This window comes from Procambarus clarkii, chromosome 45 (assembly GCF_040958095.1).
Source record: "Procambarus clarkii isolate CNS0578487 chromosome 45, FALCON_Pclarkii_2.0, whole genome shotgun sequence".
NCBI classification, from domain to species: Eukaryota; Metazoa; Arthropoda; class Malacostraca; order Decapoda; family Cambaridae; genus Procambarus; species Procambarus clarkii.
The window spans coordinates 12,495,832-12,517,388 of NC_091194.1; the positions used below are offsets into that span (position 1 = coordinate 12,495,832).

General features: G+C 41.2%; 1 protein-coding gene across 1 annotated transcript in view; it reads left to right on the plus strand.

The window, feature by feature from the left end:
• Positions 1 to 3,683: 3,683 nt before the first annotated feature.
• Positions 3,684 to 21,557, plus strand: part of LOC123769752 (uncharacterized) — a 35,533-nt gene continuing 17,659 nt past the window's right edge. Inside the window, exons 1-2 of the mRNA XM_045760990.2 lie at positions 3,684 to 3,822; positions 12,746 to 12,865. Of these exons, the coding sequence (XP_045616946.2) occupies positions 12,749 to 12,865 (117 nt within the window). The 5' untranslated portion in view covers positions 3,684 to 3,822; positions 12,746 to 12,748. The remainder of the gene's footprint in view (positions 3,823 to 12,745; positions 12,866 to 21,557) is intronic.

Consider the following 21,557-nt stretch of genomic DNA (forward strand, 5'->3'; position numbering starts at 1 on the left):
TCGTTAAATCTCTACATGACCAGTTCATTTTCTTTGTTGCACAGGCAAACCTGCTATTGTGCAGGTTCACATAGTAGGTGATCATTGCACTAAAGTGTATACAGTTGTTCTCTCTTAAGATTGTTTCTTAATGCTCAGGTAAGATTTCTAGATTCGGTACGCGAGCCTGGTATGGGGGAGATATTTTTCAATATGGCTGCCAAGCTCAATTCGACTATTAATGGGAAATGGTGTATATCTCGAAAAATGATGCTTCTAGGTGAAAACTTCAACGGACCACAATTATCAAGAACTTAGTTTTTATACTACGTAATACACCGTTTATATGTACGATTTGTGTTTTATAGTAAAAGAATTGGGTTAAAATATATAAAAAAGATAGGTTTGGTGAAAAATAAAAATATTTATGTAGCTCTTAGCATCAGGCTATAATAAAGCTGTAAAAAGTACTTTGAAGAATTAATTTTTCAACTTCCTTCTCAAGTGAAGAACATAAGAAATATTGAGAAGATTCGTGCTAGAATAATTGATCTCAAACCTTTCTGGCATATTCAGTAAGATATATCTATAGAAAAACTGCTAACAAAATATTCTATTACAGTATTTTGTTTGAGGTTGGAAGCCATATACTGTAGTTGAAGCCAGATAAGCTTTATTATTTCTTTCAAATAAGGGACTTTTATGCGAAATCAACTACTGTATATAGGATTTTACTTGAGGACCATCCTCCTTAATGTCCTCGACGAGGACACGAATTAGTCGGCAGCTTGTCAAAGCTAGGTCTCCTATAGTGTCCCTGAGGATTTTGTTCAGCTGAACTTTAAACTGAAGTAATGTCTTGGCATTTACGGCTTCAGCCGATCCACAAAAGATAATAGCACAATATCAATAGACTAATAGCCTAGCTTACTCTCGGTTATGGGATAATTTTTTTTGTAATGCGACTAGGACACTCTTTTGTTAAGGTTTATTTACTATGTAAAAAGTAATTGATTTGAGATATTATGGAGCACATCAGACCTACTACTGCAGATGACTGTAAACTGGAACAATTAAAGTCTTGATTATATATGATCTGGTATATTCACTTAAATGATCTTGGATTAAACAATTATATAATTTAGGATGGCAAAAGAGGTGATAGACTGTCAAGGCATTTGACATGTACGATGCTTTCACCGGCTAATTAAAAAAAATAGAAAAACAAACAAACGGGCAGTGATATACGTGTGATACCAGGTTGAATAAGCCTCTTAATAGGGGAAGAAAAGAATTTATGTCACAAATAAGACGTGGTAAAATATGCACACAATAGGCTTACTTCCAAGTACATCATCTATATAAGTGAACAGACAGGCTATTTGATACGTTTGAGTGAAAGCACATATGGAAACAAACCGAAATTACTAAAGATCAGCTGCAAGGAAGAGGGCGTTATAGGCCTACTTCTTAAGTGTGAGTGAAGTGCGGAACAAAATAACAGAATAGGAGGTATATTGGCAATTAAGGAGTTGTTCAACGGAACAGGACTGGTACGCCCCATCTGAACTACCTTATCCAAGCATGGAGATTTCATCTTCAAATATAGATGGTGATTGAAAAACTTTTTCGACTGAGAAAGTTCAACATAGCCAGAAGTGACTTTATTTCATATGCAACCTCTGTACTTGCAAATAAACCACTATAATATGTTCTTATGCATCTTTAATAAATAAAATTATTACCAGTATTATTATTTAATCATCAGGACAAATGGAAGGACCTTTGACAAGCCACCGGCTTCCTGTCTTCGTCGAGGCCATTATAGTGTGTTAATGGCCCTTAGGTAATCTTAACAATTGGGTTACAGCACATTGTTGTGTATATCTAAGCTTGTTAATAAAAAAAATTAAGGTAAATTAAAGCCAATAGAACGCTAGTTAATTAACTTCATAAAACGAGAGTTCAGATCGGAAATACAATACAACCGTACATGGCTAAGAAGCAGAACCCAGGAGTTAAAACGCAATTTCATAAACAGCCGATTGAGACAGACAGACACACACACACACAGTTCAGAAAACGTTTCAGAGGTTCAGAAAAAGTTCAGAGGTATGCCACTAGGCTAGTCCCAGAACTAAGAGGCATGAGTTACGAGGAAAGACTGCAGGAAATGCACCTCACGACATTGAAAGACAGGAGAGTAAGGGGAGACATGATCAACTACCTACAAAATTCTCAGAGGAATTAGGTTAGATAAGGATAAAGTGTTTAACACAGGTGGTACGCGAACAAGGGAACACAGGTGGAGACTGAGTACCCTGAGTACACAGGGACGTTCGAAAGAACTTTTTCAGTGTAAGAGTAGTTAACAGGTGGAATGCATTAGACATTTTTTTATTATTATTATTTTCTACCACAGACGTGGCCACACATTTACAATGCTAACTAGCATATATACATTTTCAGGCAGTGATGTGGTGGAGGCTGACCCCATACACAGTTTCAAATGTAGATTTGATAGAGCCCAGTAGGCTCAGGAATCTGTACATCTGTTGACTGACGGTTGAGAGGCGGGACCAAAGAGCCTGAGCTCAACCCCCGCAAGCACAACTAGGTGAGTACACACACGTACGCACGCACGCCAAACCTGTCTCCTGAAGCCCACATCAAAAGAATAATATCGGCAGCGTATGCGAGGCTGGCTAACATCAGAACTGCCTTCAGTAACCTGTGTAAGGAATCATTCAGAACTTTGTATACCACATATGTAAGGCCAATCTTGGAGTATGCAGCCCTAGCATGGAGCCCGTACCTGTCAAGCACAAGACGAAGCTGGGAAAGGTTCAGAGGTATGCCACTAGGCTATAGTCCCAGAACTAAGAGGCATGAGTTATGAGGAAAGGCTGAGTGAACTGCACCTCACGTCGCTGGAAGAAAGAAGAGCTCGAGAAGACATGATCACCACATACAAAATTTTCAGGGAAATTGATAGGGTAGACAAGGATGAACTATTTAACACGGGTGGTACACGCACACGGGGACACAGGTGGTAGCTGAGTACTCAAATGAGCCAGAGACATTAGAAAGAACCTTTTCAGTGTCAGAGTAGTTAGTAAATGGAATGCATTAGGAAGTGATGTGGTGGAGGCTGACTCTATACACAGTTTCAAATGTAGATAGAGCTCGAGAAGCTCAGGCACCTCTACACCAGTAGATTGACGGTTTAGAGGCGGGGCCAAAGAGCCAGAGCTCAACCCCCGCAAGCACAACTAGGTGAATACAGAATACTTAGGAACTGCAAGCACTTTGCCTTAAGTGTAACACTAAATGCTGTGTTTACTATATTAATCTACAATGCAAAATGTGATTCATATACTGTTATTTGTGGATTTGTGCGCCCCTAGAGGGACTTGTAGTAGAGGATTTTTTAATTTTTCTACCCTCCTCAAGTTCCGTACTTGAACTGGAACTTGAGGAGAGTAGGAAAAGCCTATATATAAGGCCTAACCTACTTTTGAGATGTATTTTATGGTCTCAATAAACGTACTTGAACTGGAACTTGAATCACCCAGCTAATAACCTGCAGTTAGCAAACTGGGGATATTTGGAGAAAAAAAAATTTTGGGTAGCAGATGATTTTGACTGAAATATAACAATAGGAATAGAGGTATTATATATGATGATGCAAGAGGAGGCGGGTGAGGCTGGGCGGGCGAGGGACGGCCGGCGCCAACAGATGGCACCACCCTCACCACTACACACTAACACAGACGCCATGTTGACCGTATTTATATCCTGAAAACCCCTCCGTACTGGCACCCATTTTGCGCTAACTATTAGGTAAGTATTACTAACTAAGGGTCGAACTAGGCGTCGACGGGGTCTAATGATGTAGTTTGGTGGTGGGTGTCCGGGATTCGATGTGTGGCGATCGAGGGATTCCTGCCACCGTACGGCGAGTGTGGCCCAGGTTCGAATCCCTCCACATGGCCGAGCATGTGAAGAGTAAATGTGATAATGGCTGGATGATCCTGGTCGGCACAGCTCAGCTGGGAGGTTGACAGGTTAGATGTCACTTGTCAGTCCTCGTCTCGTAGGTAACTTAAGGAGTCGTGTTGTGATTTAAGACTCGGGAAGTGATTATATTAATTCACCTGTTTGACAGTATTGAGTTCATTGATCCGTGTACTGCATTGATCAGATCACCGTATGTTGAGTATATGATGAGTGTATGATGAGTCTTAAGTCATCAGTCTGTCGGCCGTCTCCATTATATTTTTCTAATACTTTCTCTGGGCTTTCTAACGCTTCTCAGATTTTTACGTATTTATTATTTTTTTTGCTTGTGCAATGCATTGTAATTATTTTTTTTAGTTTGTGATCTATATACAGCTGGGTTTGTTGCTTTGGAAACATTGACATATGGTACTCTACACTGACAGATCCGTCATTTACTGTCCAATACAACATGACAACTATAGATCTGTGTGTATAGGCTTGTATTGTATGTGTTGTTTGTATGCTGTACATACATATAAACCTCTAATATCATGTATGTCTTCAAAGCCTTTACTTATGCTGTGCTCTGACAGTTCAAGAAGGCAGGAGTTATAGTGTATGATATATATGTGATTTGCCATGATTGATGACTTAAGTAGGTCTATCGAATTCTCGTTGCAGACTGTATTTTTTTTTTTGGTCATGTAGTTATGCCTATACTCACCATGAATAAAATAAACCTAATGTAACAAATTTACCAAGGGTGGTGTACAGTATGTTAGTCTGGTTAAACACCATTGAGTCTACCCAGTGAGTAGATGGGTGACTGCAGTTGCCCCTGGCTAAGGAGGACCCTAATGATCCTCAAAGGATTCATGTTTGACAAAGATGTCAAAGTAAATTATAAAAATACAATATGCCATGCATCAATGGAGAATGGATCATATCGGAGAAAACCTAGAGGTCGCAAGAGTACAGTCAAAAGTCACACACAAGTTACAGCCCTGCTCCTGTGCCAGGTAAGTCCACTACGGGCTCACCATAACCCATGCTACTTGCAACTTTTTGATCTAAAATGCTGAATCTAAAATAACGACAGTCAAAAGTTTGTGCAGATGATGAGTCACAATAATGTGGCTGAAAAATCAATGGAGACAGTCGACTTGATAATGGTCCAGGACGGACTGAAACGTTGTCGTCTCTTCAGATTCTAGTGTGTGGTTTGGTCAACAGTCAAAAGCTTGCTCTGAAGGACTAGTTTACTGGGCAGCATCACTCATTTTATGAATGAACTTATGGCATAGCAGCATATACATCCTCTAATAGGAAGAAAACCCATTGGTATACTCATTCTGTAGCGTACAGTAATTTGAGAATTTGCTGAATAATAAGTCTTAACTTGAGGATTGGAGAATATTTTGGGAACAGACCTATTTGTTGCTGTGATATTTGCATAAAATATAATAGCATCACACAATGTACACATCACTAGGTTAGTTGGGTTAAGCCCCATTTAGTCTGGTCGGCATCAGAAGGGTTCCTCCTACAGTAGGCCTAGTGTGTATGTGGATAGTGCAATACAGGTACTTCATAGGCTTATGTTTAAATAGCTTAGTACCTTATGAGCCTGTAACCAACCAGCCCGTCCTCTTGAGTTGCCACAATGAACAAAAATGGTGTACTAAACTGCATGATCCTAACCTGACCTATCTAACCATGCATGGAAAATGTGGTTGTTCATGAGCTGCAATAATTCATAGTATTGTACACCGTATTTTGTGCCTGTCGGGGATTTTGGCATCAAAATATGATGTATCATTTGAGAGAATAGGTTGAGCCAACATAACCACATCACATAACATGATGCAGTCACATTAGTGTGATTGCTCTGTGTATAACCACGATGTTAAAGGGGTTACTTGGATGATTTTCAGATTACTTCTGAGAAAATGCTGTACTTTGTGAAAGGGACTGTTCTCTAACGATGTGTGGAAAACAATATAAAACTTCCTCCTGGTCTACGAAAATATATAATTTCCAATATACAGTGGAGCCTCGACTTACGAATTTAATCCTTTCCCAGAGTCGGGTCGTAAGTCGAAAAATTATAAGTCAAAACTAATTTTCCCCATAAGAAATAATGTAAATTGAATTATAACGTTCCACACCCCCAAAAAAATTTACTTAAATACATTTTATACCGAATAACACTTATTTTGTACTAGCTACAAAACAGTATTGTATGTACGTATATCTTATCTTGCATGAGGACTCGCATTGGCATATGGAAGATGGTGAGGAGAAGCGGTGTTAGTGTTTGGAAGGGAAGTCTCCTTCCAGTATAACATCAGGCAGTGATGACTTTTCTGGGGTGCACCCTCTCCTATGTTTTACCTGCATACCACTAGGACCTGCTTGTGGCTCACTGCATTTTTTCTCGCTAAAAACCTGACTAGTGTTGTTTGTTTTTCCCTACGTTGTAACACCTGTCTGAAGTGAGACATCACATTGTCATTAAAAAGGTTAACACAGTGGCTTGCTACAGCTTGATTTGGGTGATCTTTTCAGCAAAACTTTGCAATTCTTCCCATACTGCACATATTTTCTTAATAAATGAGGAAGGGACATTAAAGGGGCCGGCTGTCCGAGCGGATAGCACGCTGGACACGTGATCCTGTGGTTCCGGGTTTGATCCCAGGCGCCGGCGAGAAACGATGGGCAGAGTTTCTTTCACCCTATGCCCCTGTTACCTAGCAGTAAATAGGTACCTGGGGTTTAGTCAGCTGTCATGGGGCTGCTTCCTGGGGGTGGAGGCCTGGTCGAGGACCGGGCCGCGGGGACACTAAAGCCCCGAAATCAACTCGAGATAACCTGACATCCTCTACTCTACATCAACAACTTTTGTACCATTTTCATGTTTACAAATGATCTCTAGTTTTTCCTCTATGGTCATCCTCGCATGTGTTTTCTTAGGTTGAACCTTACCACTGACTTTCTTGGGACCCATGGCGTGATATATAATAATTACTTTGTTCAAAAAGAAAAAAAGCACAAAAATAATGAAATTCTTTAAAAGCACGTCCGTCACTAAGCGGGCGGATCTGGTAAACTGAGGCAGGGTCGGCAGTGCTACCAGGAACTGCACAATTGCTCGACCCATATGCGTATCAACAAAGTCACTAGTTGAGGCAAAGGCCGTAAGTCGAGTCGCATTTTCCGATGAAATTTACGCCGTAACTCGAAAAATTCATAAGTTGGGGCATTCGTAAGTCGAGGTGCCACTGTACATGTATATAATATACATGTACTGTAATATAATACACACACACTCAGTTGTATGACTGATTGGTCATAATGCTCCAATCATCTGGAGATGATTTATGGTGCCCCATTTTATTGAAAAGCTCCACCCATTCTAGAGGGACATCATTAGACACTAAAGACCTCTATCAATTGTTTGCTTTATTTGGGGAAAAAAAAAGTCACCATAGCGTAGTGGTAAAGCACTTGCCCGGCGCTTTGCGAGCGCTTTGACTTGGGTTTGTATCCTGGCCAGGAAGGATTTACTGGGCACCAATCCTTAACTGTAGCCTCTGTTCACCTAGCAGTGAAGGGGTATCTGGTTGTTAAACGATTTAGCGGGTTGTATTCCTGGTAAAAAAAATAGGATTAAGGACCTGCCCGAAATGCTATGTGTGTTAGTGGCTGTACAAGAATGTAAGAACCCTTGTATGTACAGTATGTACTGTACAGGTATATATACAGTGGAACCTCGATTAACGAGTGGCTCTATTAACGAGTTTTTCCAGTAACGAGCAAGCCACTCGCAGCAAATTTGTCTCTATTGACGAGCTCGCCTCTAATAATGAGCAAAACCACATGGTGCTTCCTAGCATCTCGCGGGTTCTCGCAAATTCTCGGACGCCAGTGTTGTTGTTGTATTGCACACGACAAGCATCCCTCTGGATTTATTTGAGCTTTTCTTTGGGTTTTTAGTGGTTTTGCGACTACAATTTGTAACACATGATGTCTCCAAAGAAGCTGCTTGCTAAAGATAGTGTTGTCAAGAGGAAGAAAGACACAATTACTATGGATTTAAAGAAGGAAATTATAGCAAAGCATGAGTGTGGTGTCTGTGTGATTGATCTCACAAGGGAGTATGGCAGGTCCTCATCAACAATTTACACCATTAGTAAGGGAATGAGGAGGTAAGGGAGGATGCTGCCTCTTCCACTGAGATCAGGGAAGTGTTTGGAATGTTTGAAAAGGTGAACGCATTCATGGAAAAGCTGCCCTGATAAAGCAGTGACAACCCGGTGTGTGAAAATGTTTAATTAATTTATCACTTTGTGATAACACTTTATGAAAGTATTATCACTTTCGCAGGTATATGTCGCTTGAACGTGACACACTTTTTCTCTTGAATGCACCCAAACACCGCGCTCAAGCGTCATTTGAGCAAATATTTCTATAAAATCCAATTCTTATCCGATCGACATGGGGATTGTATACATGTTTGCCATGAAATTTCCGTTTTCTTTAATAACCACATTGCCTATTTGAGAAAACGGCATTGTATTGTATCTTCGTGGTAAGACTTATATTGTTGACACAACGAGTGTAATCGACGTAGTTTTTTATTTGGTGCTGGTCTAACGCATCCTTGTGTGACATTTGAAATGAAATTTGGGTGAAATTCCCAAGAAGAGAGAGTCCGCCTGACTCGAGGTGGGTTCTCCTTCCACACCATAACCCCTCTCCTCCTTCCCACCTCCCCATCGTCTCCCTCAAGCCAGCAACTACTCTTCATAAGGTAAAGTAAATATTAAAAGACTACAACAAAACATTTATATTTACATGTGCAGTATTATATTTACATAAAAAAAAGTCATACAAGTATGGATGTTTTTGGGAGTGGAACGGATTAAATTTATTTCCTTTATTTTAAATGGGGAAATTTGTTTCTTAAGACGAGTTTTCCAGGTAACGAGCTCGGTGCAAGAACGGATTAAACTCGTTAATAGAGGTTCCACTGTATACAGTATATATAAAAAAAAAAAAAATTGGTTTCCTTCCTTAAGTGCCGTCCTTGACCTGGACGGTAGAGTGGTGGTCTCGCTTCATACAGCTTGGCGTTCAATCCCCAACTGCCCAAGTGGTTGGGCACTGTACCTTTCCCTCCCATCCCATCCCAAATCCTTATCCTGATCTCTTCCAAGTGCTATCTAATTGTACTGGGTTGTTGCTTTGTACTGATAGTTCCCTTCGCTTACCTTATCTTAGCTTCCTTCCAGGGCCTTAGTAAAAACATGTTGACCAAATCTGGTGCATCACCAACCAGTAACTGAATGCTTGGACAATTGACATTTTACAACTGCAAATCAGTGATATTCATGTACAGTACACTGTAGATATTTAATTGCAAAATGTTTGCTATGTACAGTTACATGACTTAGTTTTATGTTTATTTATGTATATGAATATTTATGTATATTATGTGTATTTCCAAAGTTTACATAATGACTATCACTATTGACACATCAATACATGTGAGCACAAAAAAAATAATAGAAGTGAGAAACAATGAAAATAAGTGGACCTAGTTATTCCCATGCAGCACCTTGACTCATTTCTACTGAAGAAACAAATTCTCGGGGCCACTACAGCTACCTATGATAGATAAGAGACATTTTACATAGATTTTTAGTGCTTCCTGGATGCTAACAATATAAAAAAAAATCAGAACAATTTTTTTTATTTTTGTTTGCATTGCAGACAATGTATCAAAATATTTGGCAATGCAGTTAGGTGATTAAGATATCTGAAAATATTGCAGAATGCACTTTGTATGATACCGCATAGGGTTTTTTGCTAACAGGGTCTTCTGGTACCGGAAGGTACTCATAATCCCCTCTGGAGTTAAGACTGCTGATTACAAAATTACTCTTAATTACTTAATTTTTAGAAAGTTGAATCCAACATGTTTAATTTATTTCTACACCTTTTTAAGGAAGAAACAGTAATCCATTTTATTGAGAAACTTAGTCTACTCTTGGTTATGTTCCCATTATGTTCGACAAGCAAGCAGTGAACCACAACCAGGTCCTAATGGTGTGCCTGCAAAATGTAGAAGAGAGAGTACCCCCAGAGAAAGTGGGGGGGGGGGGGGAGGGGAGAGGTGTTAGTGTTTGGAAGGGTAGTTTCCTTCCATTATAACATCAGGCAGTGAGTACTATACTTCTCTAGGGTACTCTCCCTCTCTCCTACATTTTGCCTGCTTACAACTAGTTCCTGGTTGTGACTCATTGCTTATTTGTCTCACTAAGAACCTTTCCATAGAGACTTGTTTTTCCTCTATGGTCATCCTCACGTGTTTTTGTAGGTTGAATCTTGCCACTGACTTTCTTGGGACTTATGGTATGGTATATAATAATTAGTTTTATGTTTAGAAACCAAAAAAGCTGAAAAACAATGAAATTCTTTACAAAGAATTAAAGCGCTATCATAACTACGTGGGAGGCACTGTTAAACTGAGGTGCGGTCGCCCATTCCACCAGGAACCATGCGCTCGGTTAACCCATATGTGTATAAACAAACTTGCAACTCGAGGCAAAGCTCGTAAACCAAATTGAATTTTACGAAGAAATTGAGCTCGTAACCTAAAAAAATTTGTAAATAGGAGCATTTGTAAGCCGAGGTTCTACTGTACAGAATTTGTATTCTTAAATCACTTTTTAACACAATTAACTTGTTTAATAACTTGATCCTTTTCTGTTGATTTTTTTTTTCTGGGGGGAGCCCCGTCGGCTCCCCGGAGCTATCCCAGGCTGATATGCTAATGTCAGACTTTGGCATCAGTCATGTGTGTGGAGTTCTTAGGCCTACCGGGGACCACGGCCAGAACCGGGCCCCCTCAGAGAGGCAAGGGGAGCAATGGCCTATAGAAGCCCCCGTGTAGTTGGAAGCATTCTATGTCTGCCATCGACCGGAACAGGCACCCAGAAAGGTAAGCGCCCCAAAACAAACCCCTATTCTGGTTAAAATTGCTACCTAAAACCGAACTAGTGGATAGAACTCCCCAACCGAAAACAAGCAAACTAGTGTGACGTCACACACTGCCGCGCCGCTGTCTGCGCAGCTCCCCCCTCCCCGGGAGGGGGAAGGGGGAGCCCCAGACCCCCCGCGCCGGCTACCCACACCTCAGTTCTTGAGGCTGATGCTATAGGCGAAGGTCGTGGTGATAGTTTTGTTCGTTTGCAGCCGTCTCCTTCTTTTCTGGCAAAGAATGAGACTGCTGCGTTCCGGAGGGGTCCATGGGTGGTTGATGCTTGGTTGGTCAGGCCGGGGGTGCATCATGTTTTGTGTCCGGTTGCGGCGCTTCGCCGTTATTTGTGCGCCACAGCTTCTGTGTCCGGGGACGCGCTGTGGGTTGATCCGGTTTCCCTTCTTCCCTGTTCGCGGGTTCGGGTCTCTCAGGTCGTCCGCAGGGTTATTAGGTCCAGCCAGCCTGCGGTCTATCCCCGTGCCCATGACGTTCGTAAGTTCGCGGCTCTTGCTGCCGTCTTTGGGAATATGTCTTGGTCTGATATTCGGGCGCGGGGATTTTGGCGGTCGAACAGGGTCCTGGCTGCTCGTTACCTTGTGAATGTCCCTGGGCCTCGTCGGGCCTGTGTTGCTTTGGGTCGGCGGTTGCGGCCAGTTGTCTCGGCTTCGAGTTGAGGGGTGAGCGACGACCGCCTCCCGGGTAAGTCCCTCTTTTTCTGTCTGTGGGTAGTTAGCTCCGGGGAGCCGACGGGGCTCCCCCCAGAAAACCAGCGTTGAATGTAATGAAACGCCATTTTCTGGGTGAGTCCCGGAGGCTCCCCGGCATCCCTCCCTCCCTCCGGTCGGCGGTTTTTCGCGTTTTTGACATCCAGCCTCAAGAACTGAGGTGTGGGTAGCCGGCGCGGGGGGTCTGGGGCTCCCCCTTCCCCCTCCCGGGGAGGGGGGAGCTGCGCAGACAGCGGCGCGGCAGTGTGTGACGTCACACTAGTTTGCTTGTTTTCGGTTGGGGAGTTCTATCCACTAGTTCGGTTTTAGGTAGCAATTTTAACCAGAATAGGGGTTTGTTTTGGGGCGCTTACCTTTCTGGGTGCCTGTTCCGGTCGATGGCAGACATAGAATGCTTCCAACTACACGGGGGCTTCTATAGGCCATTGCTCCCCTTGCCTCTCTGAGGGGGCCCGGTTCTGGCCGTGGTCCCCGGTAGGCCTAAGAACTCCATACACATGACTGATGCCAAAGTCTGACATTAGCATATCAGCCTGGGATAGCTCCGGGGAGCCTCCGGGACTCACCCAGAAAATGGCGTTTCATTACATTCAACGCTGGTTTTTTATTATGGCTGTATATAGTATGTCTTGTCTGATCTTTGTCTTTTTCAAGTTCATTGTAGCCTCCGTCATGGACCGTAGTAATTACCCAATTGTGGTTACAGGATGAGAGCAATTGATTGTTGCCGCCGAAGGCGGCTAGTTTATTGTGCACCCCATACTCATCCTGTGAGCGGTAGCGCAAAAGCATTACAACAATTGTGGTGTCCTGTCTTCCTGGTACTACCCCCCCCTCCTGGCCTAGAAGCATTTATGTTCAGTGTATAGAAGTTCTGTACTGTATTTAAAGAGCATTTATGAGTTAGCAATATAACTATTAAACTGTATAGGCAGTAAGTTTTCTTGTGGTGTTAACTATGAGGATTGTTGCAATTTGACATAATTTCTTGCAGATAATGGAAGAGGATAGTAGAATATGTGAGCCAGGCCCAAGCCAAGGGTTTTCCACTGACAGAAACAGGGTTCCTATCCCTGCTACACAAGATATTCCTCCATCCAGGCCGATAGATGAGGTAATTGTTAAAAATAATGTACTGTAATATAAATATGGTACCAATGGCCAGGAGCTTGTTTTTTTTTTTCTCTATTTCCTTTGTGAGTATTTCTGGGTAATACTGTACCAGTTTTATAGTTTTTGTGTTTTTACATATGGTCAGAAGAGAGATTAAAAAATATACTGTATTTTTTGTATCACTTAGGTATACTTTTTCATGTGTTCTATTTTTCCTCAATTACTGTTCAGCATATCTTGAGTGCTTCATCATAGTACAGTAATTTGAAATAAAACATGCAGTGGAAGTCAAGAGTTTGGCTCAGTGGAGATCCCAGATAAGGATTTTATTCCCACAGTATTTCACAGAATATCGTAAACATAATAAAGTAATAAGTTTTAGGAATGAGAAAGTCAATGGGCTTGCTTTGTAAATCACATGGATATTGGCCCATATCTTCTAAAAATCCTAGGTTTATCCTGTTAACACTTTCGCTGTCCATTCACACATTTCGTCATAAAACCCAAAACCGGAGTGTGTGATTGTAGCAAACGGCGTCATGCAAAAATTTTTGCAATGGTTTATTATGATGTTTAAACATTGTGGGTGAATGAGTTTAACATTGGGTTATGTGCTCTCCGGGAATGCTCAGCCTACCTTCCGGTGCGATTTGAGTGCCCCCTCTGGGCCAGCGAAAATGTTAATAAAAATCAAGCATTCATTGTAATGAAATATCCTTCTCTGAGAGGCTTCAGTAACTCCACAAAGCATTGACTGGTACCACAGAGAGGTCCCATGGAAATATGAACAAAACTACCAGGCCTCTGAACTTGCGTAGGCCTACTAAAGAAAACACTTTTCAATTTAAATGTAATCTTTTTATTTAAGTATATTTTATGGCTGACCTTTATAATGGTATGTACAGGAACCTGAGTTTACAAGCATGTATTCGTTTGCCTTGTTCGGGTTGAATGTAGACACAGTAGTCGCTTCTGTATATATTTATTGAGTGAGGCAAACAGGTGTATAACTGGCCAGCCGAGGTCCACCTACTCTGGGTCTGTGAGGATAACTGAGGCTGCTGGGAGCATCGCTGATGCTCCTCTGTCTGGCATGACGTCAGAGGCCTACTTGCCTGTGATTGGTTACATTTCAACTGACAGAATTTTGAGTATAACACCGCTCGGACACGCTACCAAGTCGACGTCCCTTGTCGACAAGCTCTGGCTAGCTATATAGTTACAATGATACTGAAAGGACCTCGGTGGCATTCAATAATGGCTTACATGTGAAATTTGCATAATAAAACATTGAAAGAAGATCAGGTGTGCGTAATACTAACAACTCGGCATATATGCACCAAAAAAAAATTCATCATAATAGGTGAAAATCATGGTAACAATTCTTTGATTAAACCAGAGTATTAAGAACATGTGTATGTCTACTGATCAGATATGAACAATACAACTCAAGGTATTGCCTAAACAAAATTATTAACATGTGTCAATGGCATGTGCTTGAAAACCATACAAAATTAAACAATTATTACATTAATGGAACAAAGTTCTGACCTAACAACCACAATTGAATTTCAAGATAGATAATGATTTTTTTTTTTTTTTTCTCATTTTTTTTTTTTTTGAAATAATACAATATATTTACAAGACCAATGTACAATATATATAATGTGCAATATATTTACAAGCATATACAAGACCTGGATCAAGAAGACTAACATCTGCGTGATAGCAGTCAGGATTCACTGGCCACAATGTGGTTGCTAGAACAATAATAACTCTTATGACAAGCACTGTAAAAATACAAATGGTAGTAGACTTAACAATGGCATCTAATTTATAACAAAATAAAGTTGAGAAAAACTATACATTATATATAATGGTAATAATAAGACACATGTGGTAGAAATACTGCAAATGATTGTTTTGAAAAAAAAAAAACAGAATAACTGCAGAGTGCAATCAATTATAAATTCTGCGGATATCTACACCTAGCTCATCCAGAGCACTATACAACTCTGGCTCTGACTGAAGGTCCGGAACAGATGAAACTTCATGTGACAAACTATCATCTTGAGAGATATCCTCGTTAACATCTAGCCAATGGACATGTGGTGAGTGCACGGTTGAAACGAGAGGTCTAGATCTAAGATTATAATTGCTAGTATGGGGTTGCTGAACATCAAGTGGTCTGTCAACCACAGAAGGTGGTGTCCGAGTAGGAGTATCTGTCTGGGTAAGTTCATTGTCATCTTCCTCATCAGTCTCGTCAACAGTCATTTTAGCTAACTTCATGTGGTCTAAATGTTCATTTATATACTCTCCTGTTAACAAGTTCTTAAGTCTGTATTTGTTACCTTTAATAAGCTCGATTACCTTATATGGACCCAAAAATTTCTTAGTTAACTTGTACATAGGACCAGACCTGTGTTGGTTAAGTATCATTACTACAGATCCAATAGTTATTTTATTGGGTTTAGCTCGTGCATTCCTTGCTAGAGTGAACTCGGCTGTTGCTTTGGACAGTTGTTCTCGTATTTTCTTGAATACTAATTGCATTTGTCTACGCTTCACTTGAACAAAATCATCTACGTTATATAAGGGAGTAGGAGGTACGTTAATCAATTCATTAGGGAGGATCTTATCTGTACCATAAAGAATAGCGTGAGGTGTGTCACCAGTAGAAACATTAATTGAAGAATTTATAGCACACTGAATTAAGGGTATAAAATCATCCCAATTGTTGTTATCAAAATTCAACGTGACTCTCAAGGCATCTAACACTTTCCTGTTAGTACGTTCAGCTAGTCCATTACTTGCCGGATGATAAGGCATGATGCTACATTTTTTGATGTTATATAAATCACACAAGCTAGTTAGAATACTATTACTGAATTCTGGACCATTATCTGAAAGGATTACTTTAGGCATACTATATCTACAAATTATTTGGTCATGGAATGCGCTGGCTATGGTTTCTGCTGTTTTGTTCGGGATAGGAACTAGTTCGCAAAACCGTGAAAAATTATCGACCATTACAAGCAAATGTTTGTTCCCTTTCTCTGTTTCCGCAAAATTTGTCAATAAATCCATCGATATTCGTTCCCAAGGAGCTTTAGTTGCTGGGTACACCTGAATTGGATTAGGTCCTGAAACATGTCCCTTGTGCTGTAAACAAGTTAAACATCTGTCAACATAATGAGCAATCTCCTTAGCCATTTTTGGCCAAAAATATTTCAATCGACCTTGTTGGAGTGTACGATCCTTTCCTGGATGTGCACTTGCAGGAGCATCATGGATAATTTTTAACACAGTTGGTACCAAGACAGCTGGAACAACTAACTGACAACATTTCCTCGGGGCTGTCCCTAGCTTTACTACTCTACACAGTAAATTGTCCAACATAACTAGTTCTTTCAATGGTACTGGTGGTTTATGAATCGGGCGAGTGTCTTGCTTAGTCAAAAATTTAATGACGGGTGCCCATATGGGGTCTTGTCTTTGTTCCGTTTCTACTACTGTAGCATCTAATGCTGGGTAATTTAACTGAATCGCAGCTACGTGTCGAGAAAACGCATCGGCTACAACATTTTGCTTTCCTGGAATATATCCAAATGTGGGATTGAATTCTTGAATTGTGAGCAAATATCTAGCAAACTTTCCAACTGGATTCTTATTTTTGAACAAGGGAATTAATGGTTGGTGATCTGTAAGAACATGAACTGGGTAATTATAAATTGTATCCTTGAAATGTTTAAGTGCCCAAACAACTGCCAAGGCTTCTCGTTCTGTTGCACTATAATTTTTCTCTTCTTTAGATAAAGTACGGCTAGCATAAGCTATTGCGTGATCTCTGTGACCTTCTGTTTGAAGTAATGCAGCACCTAGACCTATGTCACTAGCATCTGTAACCAACGTAAAAGGTTTAGAAAAATCTGGATACCTAAGGACAGGTGACGAAATCAAGGCTGCTTTGAGTTTTTTGAATGACTGATCCTGGGCCTCTCCCCAAACAAAGGGTTCATCTTTTCTTTGCAACTTGTAAAGCGGAGCGGCTATAATAGAGAATCCAGCAATAAATGAACGATAAAATCCTACAAGACCTGTGAACTGTCTTACGGCTTCTGCGGTACGAGGTGTTGGAAAATCACGGGCAGCAATAATTTTTGATTCATTCAATGTAATACCTGAAGGTGTAACTGTATGACCTAGGAAATTAATCTTTTGCTTTAAAAATGAACATTTTGCAAGCTTTATTTTTAAATTAGCTTCAGCGAGCTTTGCAAGTACCTTTTCAAGGTTCTGGAAATGAGTCTGAACATCTTGCGACATGATTATGAGATCATCAAGGTAAACTAGAAGCGTACTTCCTATCAATCTACGAAATAGATTTGTCATGAGCCGTGAAAAGGTTATTGGACTACTACGCAAACCAAACGGCATTCTTTTGAAATGAAAATGACCATTGGGAGTACTAAAGGCTGTCAATTGTTTACTTTCCTCATCAAGGGGGATTTGCCAGAATCCCTGCAACAAATCTAACGTTGAGAATACTTTGTTTCGACCAATGCTTTGCAACAAATCATTTAGAACTGGAAGTGGGAAACGATCAGGTATTGTTACTCTGTTAAGCTTGCGATAATCGATTACAGGTCTCCAAGTCCCATCTCGCTTTGGTACAAGAATCAATGGAGCGTTCCATGGCGAATTACTCGATTCAATTACATCACTCTGTAACATTTCTTCTACAAGTCTATCTGCTTCTGCTCTCTGAGAATGGGGAAGACGGTAAGCTGGTACATAAATAGGCGTAGTTCCTTGTTCAAGGGGAATTTTATGTGTAATAAGAGGAGTGAGACCTAATTTTTCTCCTGGTAGAGCAACAACAGCTCTATTCTTGTTCAAAATTTTCAAAAGCTGAGCCACAGAGTCAGGAAAATCAGTAGGACTGAGGTGTTGCGCTTGCACCTCTGGCTGAGATCCCTGTTCTCCTGGTGTGAGTGTACAAACAGTATGATCCATGGAGACATCATCCACAACTCGCACCGGTAACGAGTAATGGGCAAAATCTACAACATGGGTACCAGACTGGAGATGGATATCGGCATTACTTGTGTTCGCGATAAAAAGTGAGACAGTACCATCCTGCACTGTGTGCCAGGAGGGTTCAACAAATGTACCATTCACTTTACATGTTTCACTTTCCGCAATCACATCCGACAACTCAGGCACTCCCTGAACCTTAACTCTTATTCTGGTGAGAGAATGAGGGTGTAGCACAGTGTCAGTAGCCGTGGAACCACTGACTTCAGAGATGGAAGCTGCCAGGCGAGCGAGACAACGAGAATCCGTTAGGGCGTCCCCTTCCAGAAAGTCCCGATACTCATTCTCCTTAACAACTGTACAACTACTATGCTTCAATCGAGTGCCTGTTTTCTCGGGTATGCTACCACGACAATGATCTGACAAACCTACGCTAGCAAGGCGGGTGTCAACAAAATTAACATAATCTGATTGAAGGTTGAACTCGTGGCCCTGTCGATACATGCTACACAAGGGTATGACATGGTCTTTGATACTTATGTTCCAACGATGGGGAAACAATGCAATATTTTCATCAATCATGGTGTACAGACCTAAGAGAATGTCTCCAGGAAAATGAATAATGTCAACAACTAAACATGTTATAGACAATGTGACATCATTGAACTTGAGTGGGAGGTCAATTTCACCCTGAACTTTTACTTTATTTCCTGAAATACCACTTAGAAAAGGTATGTGTGACTGTTTTAAAATAGTAGGGTGCATACTTTCAATGTCTCTAAGAGCTGAGGGCTTGACAATATTAATTTTTGCACCTGAGTCAAGAAAAACTTTTAAAACTCTACCATGTACAATGGCTGATACAAGGGGACCATCACTTGAGACTGGACAAGTTACTATTTTTGACTTATGTTGTCTGGGATATCTGCGTCTTGTTTGTGTCAAATTTACTGTGGATCCGTCAACATCTACAACTGGTTTAGAGTCAGTGTCCTCCTCTGTCAAGTGTCCAAATCTATTTTGGGTAGCTACTGAATACACAGGGAGGGCACTAGGATTGGCTAGCTTGAATTGGTTAGCGGATGGCCTTGGGGGTTTCCCGACGACATGGAGTGAACATTCTGAGCTCCAGCATTCTGTGACTGAGCATTATAATTTGAAATTGCATTATAGCTGGGCTGGGAGTTGTAATTACGAGAGTTCTGATAATGTCTTGGACGCTGTGAGCCTCGCCAAGACTGACCATGGGAGTTACGAGGTGGAGATGTCCTTTGCCTAGCTCTACAATCCGCAGTGTGGTGACCAACTTGTTTATGGTACGTGCAATATGGAAGCCTAGAATGATTAGATTGATGAGGGGGCCGAGAGAATTGTCTAGGAGGTGATGATCTAGGGGCGGACCAACAGTCCCTTGCAAGGTGGTTACTCTTACCACAATGCCAACATGAGGGAGTGGATGGTTGTGGACTATGGCGTTTCGGCATTTTATGAGGCGGCGAATTTGACTGGGGGCTACGAGCATGGGTACGCTTCTGCGACCAAGAGTTTTGAGAATTTGTGGGAGGATGCTGAGAACTTGTAACTACATTTACAGCATCAGAGGGTGGCAACAGTTGAGCACTTCGGGGAGCTAGTTTATCGGCGGCATTGTTAATAGCCTCAAACACTTCACCAATTTCATGTTTAACACCAAAATTTTGTTGCTCAACGATTGGTTTTGTATGCTCAGGGGCAAAATGCATTAAAGTACCAAATGCTATCATTTTGGCCATAGCCTCAGGGGACAGATTATTGTCTTTATCTAACCAAGTCGAATTATTCATAGCAGAAACTAAGGCATACAGATACTGATCGAGACGGCTAGTAAACGCATTAAACGATTCACCAGGCTGCATGGTGGCATTGGCAATTTTCTTGACTAACCTATATGGGTCAAGGTCTCCTTTATTAACAAAGCGACGGCGAAAGAAATCCTTAAATTCAGGCCAAGACTGGAGGCTAACAATGGCTTTCTCATCAACAACAAAACGTGCATCACCTTTGGTTGTGTCCACGGCTGACCGTGCAATTGCTAAGTATTCGGCATCAGTAGGCTTAGAAAAACGTGCAACTGTTTTCGCTTCAACCTTACTAAACCATGATTCTAATAAACGCGATTCCCCAGCAAAAAGAGGAATAGCCATTTCCTGAGCTGATCTCTGGCCATTGGGACAAGCAACTGTTCCCATTGATTCTGAAGGGGTTTCAACAGTGGTAGGCATTGTCACAGCCGTGGAAGTAATATTTGAACGCAGATTATAATTAAGTGCACCTGGCATCAGAAATAGTATACACAAAAATAAACACAAAAAAATATCAACTTGGCTAAAGTAAAAATGGCAGAAATAAAATTATTAAATTGGGCTAGGCAAGAAAATAATCAAGAACAAGCAATTGTAAACTAAATTTAGCAATCTTTCATTAAAAAAATGACTGGAATTAGATGTATGTAAATTAATTAAACCAGACTAAGCACAGCAATTTAGAATAAAAACTGGGAAATGCAATTGCAAAATTTCATTAAAAAGATTCAACACAACAAGTGGCAATGCAAGAAATATGGATGTAGCACATAAACTGGACACAGGAATGTATATAACTCCTATGGTAAAAGTTTAAAATAAAATGCTTAAAGGATAAATTTCAAGTTAGGTCTGGAGAAATTAAAAAAAATTATATTGCACAAATCCTTAACTGCTACTAAAACAAGGATTTCTTAATTCACTGGAATTTGAATTTACCAATAACACTCTAGGAGAACAATTAAAATTCAATGAAATTACTGTAAGAAGCAGGAATGTTGAAATCACACAGGAAAACTGTGGGGAGTGCAGTACTGAACCAGCTCCAATATTTAACAAGTCACTGAATGGTTAATTCACAGGATATTATGGGAATTATTACATAAGTCACTTTTTAACACTTGGCACGTTGTTCTCAACTAGCAATTACTTATCTCAGGGTTGTAATTTATGAGGATCACCAGTAGCCAAAGTAGGAGAAGCGTCGTGAAGATCTGAAGAGGCCCATGTGAGGCGTGTTTACAAACTGGATGCGACGGCAGCGCTCCTGGCGGCGGTGGCGCGAGACTCAGGGACCCCACACTGTTCAGGCTAGAGGCACGAAGATAAATTCTGACGACGACAATATTGCGACGATGGAATAACCAGTTGATACCTGCGACGATGGCTGACGACGATTGCAGTAGCTTGCACCCTCACGAAGCTTGATACTGTCAGCTTGGGTGGCGGTGGTGGTGGTGGTGGGTGTAATAGGTGGTTCCCACGTGGTGGCGCGAGGTTCAAAAATGGCTGGCGCGGGAAGCTTCCTTCCTCCTCACTGATGAGTGAGCGTTCTCACAGGAAAATATTGACCCTTACTTCTAAAACGTTAGCCTGGAGTAGTGGTTGATGGCAGGACCCCGGTCTGGCACAATATTTGATGCGTGGGTGGCAGGATGGCGGCTTATGGCGGTGGCGGTGGCGGCGGTTTTGGCTGGAACACGAGGCGATGCTGGGTACTGGAACTTTTGCTTCCAGAAAAAATTTCTGGATCCCACTGCTGCTACCAGTATTCGTTTGCCTTGTTCGGGTTGAATGTAGACACAGTAGTCG